Raw genomic sequence first — 7349 nt, 5'->3', positions numbered from 1 at the left:
CTGAATACTTAGGACCATGTGTTATTTCAGTTTTTCTTTTTTAATAAATCTGCATAAATGTCAACAATTCTGTGTTTTTCTGTCAATATGGGGTGCTGTGTGTACATTAATGAGGAAAAAAAATTAACTTAAATGATTTTAGCAAATGGCTGCAATATAACAAAGAGTGAAAAATTTAAGGGGGTCTGAATACTTTCCGTACCCACTGTATATATATATATATCCAGTTAATATATAAAATATGTATACATATAAAATAGATATATAATTAATAGAAATTGCTTATGCATAATATATATTGCATATGTACAGCATTTTGTATTTATTAATCTAAATGCAAATATTAGGTTAATGTGTCATATATGTTAAATCAGTGATGTATTTATGTATCAGTTATGTTAAACCAGTCAATGTCATGTTTATAATTTTATTATTTACATCATATACTGTATATTAATGCCCAAAAATACAGTAAAGCAGTAATATTGTGAAATATTATTACAATTTAAAATAACTGTTTTCTATTTTAATATAATTTGACATGATCCTTCAGAAATCATTATACTATGCTGATTTGATCAAGAAACATCTTTTAAACAAATATTTTCAGTGTTGAAAACAATGGTGCTTCTTGATATTTTTGTGAAAACATGATACTTCAGTTAATAGAAAGTTCAAAAGAACAGCATTTATTTAAAATATAAAAATTTTGCAACAATGTAAAATGTTTTTACTGTCATCTTTGATAAATTTTATGCATTTCTTCTGAATAAAAATAAGTCTTACTGACCCCAATCTTACTGAACCCAATAAAATAAGTGAATATGACTTTGCATATTATTGGGTCTATCTAGTTAATGTATAATACGTTATATAATGTTATATAAGTTAATATCAATGTTTGTTTGTTTATTTTGTACTATAAAAAATATTGGCCATCACTTGATGTACAATCAGAGCCACTGATCTACAGGAACCACAGGAAAAGCATCTCAGCTCTTTGTCTTCGTGTCATTGTTTTATTACTGTCTGTCGTGCACACGAGGGAAGCAAAATAAATAACAGACAAAATGTACTGTGAATTTGAGGATGTGTATGTATTTGTTTACACTAGCATGACTGGATTATGGATATGGTGCAGCGGGATGTTATTTACAACAGAGACTCTGTCCGTGTCAATACCTCCACAGATTCATCTTCAATCTAGTGTATTCTTGCCACAACTCTTGCACATCTCACAAAGTAATTTATTATATTTGTGCAGTCACCATGGAGCACAAAATGCACTGGCGCTCTATAATGGACCAAGCGACTCGTTGTTTTTAGACCCATGTTTCCTTTAGCCAATCACTCCGAGAACAAAAATGCAGAGCAGCTAGAGTGGGAGAAATGGTAAAAAAAAAAGCTTGCTCCCAAATCGGCCCTAATGCTTTATTTAAGAGCAGTCTGCGTGGAATCCATTACACATCCTTTCTGCTGTGCCAGCCTTCCTGCAGGCGGGAGAATATTAACAGCATCTTGCCATGTCGCTCCTGGGCAAACACAAGCGTCGTTCATCGACCTCCTGCAAATGTACCTTTGTCTTTAACCATGACCCAGCTGTAATCTAGCATCCCCATCTCTGTCCAGAGAGACAGTGGAGAAAATACACGATGGGTTGATGTTGAAGGCCGGCATAGAAACCCTTAAATGTGTGTGAAAGCCTGTATATACATTATTCATAGAGTGCAAACATTCTTTCTTTGTCTTTCCTGCTTTAATGACAAATGCAGTTCTTTAGTACTCACACAGCTTGTTGTCTTATCACCTTATTTGAGGAAAAGCCCATTTATTGGGAAATCATCTTATGTGTTTTGCATCTTACATTTACATTTATGTATTTGGCAGATCCTTTTATCCAAAGCAACTTCCATTGCATTCAATGTTTACATTTACAGTTTTTCAATTCTTGCTTTTCCTGGAAATCAAACCCATAACGTCTAGGTTACTTGTGTAACCCTCGTTCCCTGAAGGAGGGAAGGAGATGTTACGTCAGTGACTGACGAATTGGGATCTCGCCCGAGAGCCCAATCACCTTCGAGTGTTAACTAAACAAGCCAATGACAGTTGGCGTGCGTGCTTCGCCACGCGCACCCCGCCCCGCAGCGCAGGTATAAAAGGAGAGCGCGTGTAAACGCACATCAGTTTTTCACTGAGGAGCCGAGACTACGTGCCCCGGCCGTACAGCGGTGGTACAGCAACTGTGGCAACGGAACGTAACGTCTCCGTTCCCTCCTTCAGGGAACGAGGGTTACACAAGTAACCTAGACGTTCCCATTCAGTCAGTCACGTTCAACGTTACGTCAGTGACTGACGAATTGGGATCCGTATGGAAAACGCCACTATTGCTGACCCCCTCCAGTGCCCTGCGGAAGCCGGCAAGTCCCCCCACACCAGCTGGGGCGGAAGATAGGACAGCGGCTAGGCAGAGGTGTCCGCCACTGCTGTTCCATACAGTGGTGCATTGGATAACACTGGGAAAGCGTACCCAGTTGGGACGCTACGGAAGCCACATCCCGCACATAGGAGGTAACATGTGGAATTACACATATGGACTGGCCCAGGGCAGTACTACATATGGAAGTCTCTGCGGTAGACTCAACCCACCTGGGGTGAGATCACTACACTGCAGAGATGGCAGGGAACGACTGCCAGGGAAAGACACGGGCTCACCGAGAGGGGAGCCGTACCGTGGAAGAATACACATGTGGGATCACCCGAAGGGGGAATCACTACACACGGGCACCTAGCCCAGCACAAGGGCTGACCTTGGGCATGCACACGAGTGCTGAGCCGGGCGTCTGGCGCTCCGCCACGCCTGACCGCCGAGGGTGCGGGAGGAACTCCACCAGGGTTCGCCATGGGGAACTGAATGAGGAGCACAAGAGCGCACGTATCCGGTCCGTAGAGGGGAATGGCGCAGCAAGCGTGATCGACACCGAGCAGGTCCGGTGTTACTGCCTACCTGAGGCGAGTACACGAGAGGACACGGGCTCTACACGGAGATTATAGAATCTCGCAAACGTGTTAGGCGTCGCCCAGCCGGCAGCTCTACAGATGTCTGCTATCGAGGCGCCCCGCGCCAATGCCCAAGAAGATGCCACTCCTCTCGTAGAGTGAGCTCTCACTCCGAGGGGGCATGGTAAACGTTGGGCCTGGTATGCCAAGACTATAGCCTCCACTAACCAGTGGGCAAGTCTTTGTTTGGAGACAGCCTTTCCCTTCTGCTGACCTCCAAAGCAGACAAAGAGCTGGTCTGAGGTCCTGAAGCTCCGCGTACGGTCCACGTAAATGCGCAAAGCGCGAACGGGACAGAGCAGAGCGATGGCTGGGTCTGCCTCCTCCCGGGGCAGCGCTTGCAAGTTCACCACCTGATCCCTGAAAGGCGTGGTGGGAACTTTGGGCACATATCCGGGCCGGGGTCTCAGGACAACGTGAGAGTTACCCGTCCCGAATTCTAGGCACGAATCGTCAACCGAGAATGCCTGCAGGTCCCCTACCCTCTTGACCGAGGCCAAAGCGGTGAGGAGCGCTGTCTTTAATGACAGAACCTTAAGCTCTACTGACTGCAGAGGCTCGAAGGGCTCCTCCTTCAGGGCCATGAGGACCGAGGGGAGATCCCAAGAGGGTAACAGGTGAGGGCGCGGAGGATTCAGCCTCCTTGCCCCTCTGAGAAACCTGATGATCAGGTCGTGCTTCCCTAGAGACTTACCGTCTACTGCATCGTGATGTGCGGCAATGGCGGCAACATACACTTTCAGGGTGGAGGGAGACAGCCTTCGCTCCAACCCATCCTGCAGGAAAGAAAGCACGACTGCGATCGGGCATCTACGGGGGTCTTCCAGGCGGGAAGAGCACCAACCGACGAACAGGTTCCACTTCAGCCTGTAAGCGTGTCTGGTAGACGGGGCTCTAGCTGAAGCGATGGTGTTTACTACCGCTGGAGGTAGCCCACCTAGAACCTCCGCGTCCCGTCCAGGGACCATAAGTGGAGATTCCACAAGTCTGGACGCGGGTGCCAGAGGGTGCCCCCTCTCTGAGAAAGGAGATCCCTCCTCAGAGGAATTCGCCAAGGAGGGGCTGTCACGAGGAGCATCAGTTCGGGGAACCAAGTCCGACTGGGCCAGTATGGCGCCACCAAGAGGACCTGCTCCTCGTCCTCCCTGACCTTGCACAGTGTCTGTGCGAGAAGGCTCACTGGGGGAAACGCATATTTGCGTAGGCCCCGAGGCCAGCTGCACGCCAGTGCGTCCGTGCCGAGGGGTCCCTCGGCCAGGGAGTAAAACCACTGGCAATGGGACGTGTCCGGGGAGGCAAACAGGTCTACCTGAGCGTCCCCAAAGCGTCTCCAAATCAGCTGGACTGTCTCGGGGTGGAGTCGCCATTCTCCCGGAAGGGCGGGCTGACGTGAGAGCTCGTCGGCTGCACGATTGAGCTCGCCTGGGATGTGAACGGCGCGAAGCGACCTCAGATGCTTCTGACTCCAGAGGAGGAGATGGCGGGCGAGTTGCGACATGCGACGGGAGCGTAGACCGCCCTGGTGGTTGATGTACGCAACGGTCGCAGTGCTGTCCGTACGGACCAGTACATGCTTGTCGTGTAGCAGCGATTTGAAGCGGCGCAGAGCCAGCCATACTGCTTGCAACTCGAGGCAGTTGATATGCCACTGTAGTCGGGGCCCCGACCAGAGCCCCGCAGCTGCATTCCCACTGCACATGGCACCCCAGCCCCTGGCAGAGGCATCTGTTGACACAACAAAATGCCTGGATACTTGCCCAAGGGACACCCCTGTCCGAAGAAAGGCAAGATCTGTCCATGGGCTGAGGGTCTGACGGCAGAACGGGGTAACAGAAACCCGGTAAGTGCCGTGTCGCCATGCCCATCTCGGGACCCGGTCGTGAAGCCAACGCTGAAGCGGTCTCATATGAAGCAACCCGAGCGGCGTAACAGCGGCTGCGGATGCCATATGCCCCAGGAGCCTCTGAAAATGTCTCAGTGGAACCGCCGTCTTGCACTGGAAGGACCCCAGGCAGTTCAGCATCGACTGCGCACGCTCTACTGAGAGACGTGCCGAGAGGTTGACCGAGTCCAGCTCCATGCCGAGAAAAGAGATCCTCTGCACCGGAGAGAGTTTGCTCTTTTCCCAGTTGACCCGAAGCCCCAATCGGCTGAGGTGACTGAGCACCATATCCCTGTGTTCGCACAACTGCGCTCGGGACTGGGCCAGTATGAGCCAGTCGTCGAGGTAGTTGAGAACGCGAATGCCCGCTTCCCTCAATGGAACGAGGGCTGCCTCCACGACCTTGGTGAAGACACGAGGCGACAGGGATAGCCCGAAGGGGAGGACCTTGTACTGATATGCTCGCCCTTCGAACGCAAAGCGGAGAAACGGTCTGTGTCGAGGGAGAATCGAGACATGAAAGTACGCGTCCTTGAGGTCGACCGCTGCAAACCAATCGAAAGGACGGACGCATTGAAAGATGCGTTTCTGCGTCAACATCCTGAACGGGAGCTTGTGAAGGGCCCGGTTCAGTACGCGCAGGTCCAGGATCGGTCGTAACCCACCGCCTTTCTTGGGTACGATGAAGTATGGGCTGTAGAAGCCCGACCTCATCTCGGCTGGAGGGACCGGCTGTATCGCGTCCTTCGCTAGCAGGACCGCGATCTCTGCACGCAAGACAGGAGCATCCTTGTCCGGCACAGAGGTGAACCGAATGCCCCTGAACTTGGGAGGGCGCCGGGCGAACTGAATCGCGTAGCCGAGTCTGATGGTTCTCAGGAGCCAGCGAGACGGCCTGGGGAGCGCTAACCAGGCCCCCAGCGACCGAACTAGCAGGACCAGGGAGACCACCGACGTACCCGCAGTGGGGCAGCGAAGTGGAACACAGGGACCCAACCCGGGAGGCCGCGCGTCCCAGGGTGGGGTCTGAGTGCGCAGCGCGCGACTTACCTGGCTCCACTGCTGGGCAGGGGGCTCGTGAGGAGGCGTAGCGTCCTTGAACTGAACCCTGCTGCCCACTAGCGAAGGGAGAGGGGGCCGGCTGAGTGGAGACTGGGTCTCGTGCACCGCCGTCCTCACCCTCTTGGGACCCGGAGGCAAAGGAAACTGCTCTTTTAACGAAGTTTTGGGTACCACTGGCTGAGTAGCCAGTGGCGGAACAAAAACAAAAGGGAACATAAGATTCTCCACCCGGCCCTCCTCCGGGGGAAGGAGTGGTGCGGTCACCATCTCCTGAAGAGCAGGATCCAAGGGCTCCGGGTCGCCCGTCTCAGGGACGCCGCCTGCTTTGGTGCTTCACGGGCTTGGCAGGGGCGGAGGCGGGCTGCGCCGGTTTCCTGCGGCCAGCTCCACGCTGCGGCCGTTGCTGCTGTTGTGGCCGCTCGCGATGGTCATGTTCCCACACTGAGAACATGACTCATCCATGAGCGCTGTTTCAGCGTGCTGTAAGCCCAGGCACGAGACACAGTGATCATGACCATCAGATGAAGCCAGGAAACGACCACATCCAGAAATGCACGAGCGGGAAGCCATCTTTAAAAAGACGCCCGTCGCTCGTGGAGCTCTTTTAGATATTTTCTCTTTTAGGAAAAAAGGAAACAGTGAGAGCGTGAGAGCGCTGAAGCACCCAGGGGAGGTCGCAGCGAGACCGCAGAATGAGAGCTGCAGCCCGCTGAGGTCCTGGATGGCCGCACGCCAACTGTCATTGGCTTGTTTAGTTAACACTCGAAGGTGATTGGGCTCTCGGGCGAGATCCCAATTCGTCAGTCACTGACGTAACGTTGAACGTGACTGACTGAATGGGAACCTTGGTGTTGCTAGCGCCATGCAATAATTATGAAATAAATTTATGATGTCACATAACTCGCTTGTGTAATGGGCACTTCTTGTGTGTTTATTGCTATCTTATGGTAAATCGCTTGTTGTATTCCTCAATTTTAAGTCGTTTTGAATTAAAGCATCTGCCAAATGAATACATGTAAATGTACAGTGGTTTCCTTGTGTAAAACTAGAAGATAGTTTGAGCTAAATGGAGTAAAATTACTTTTATCACAGGCTGTATATCAAGGCTACAGCTAATATGCGCATAGCCGATGGTGTTTCAATAAGTCTGGAGCAGGAAATAGCCATTACATTTTTTTAATTCAAATCCCATGCTAACTCTCAGAAAATAATAGCTTTCCCTTGCCATGAATTATTCTAAGAATGAGAACCACTTGTTGATGCCCTAAAATCCAATAGGGCCCAAATGTTCCAAAACGATTTCAGATTTTTACCCAGAATGGTGCTCAAAGGGACAGACAAAAAAAAA

At 50.5% G+C, this 7349-nt stretch overlaps 1 protein-coding gene across 1 annotated transcript in view; it reads right to left on the bottom strand.

Moving 5' to 3' along the window:
- Positions 1-4048: 4048 nt before the first annotated feature.
- Positions 4049-7349, bottom strand: part of LOC107566763 (uncharacterized) — a gene marked incomplete at its 3' end in the record, with an annotated part of 8860 nt that continues 5559 nt past the window's right edge. The window contains exons 2-3 of the mRNA XM_016252291.1: positions 5072-5689; positions 4049-4786 (exon numbers count right to left, since the gene is read on the bottom strand). Of these exons, the coding sequence (XP_016107777.1) occupies positions 4049-4786; positions 5072-5689 (1356 nt within the window). The remainder of the gene's footprint in view (positions 4787-5071; positions 5690-7349) is intronic.

Source organism: Sinocyclocheilus grahami, unplaced genomic scaffold (genome assembly GCF_001515645.1).
Source record: "Sinocyclocheilus grahami isolate Dianchi unplaced genomic scaffold, SAMN03320097.WGS_v1.1 scaffold1099.1, whole genome shotgun sequence".
NCBI classification, from domain to species: Eukaryota; Metazoa; Chordata; class Actinopteri; order Cypriniformes; family Cyprinidae; genus Sinocyclocheilus; species Sinocyclocheilus grahami.
The sequence above is the reverse complement of the archived record's forward strand: the minus strand, read 5'-3'. Positions and strand labels throughout refer to the sequence as shown.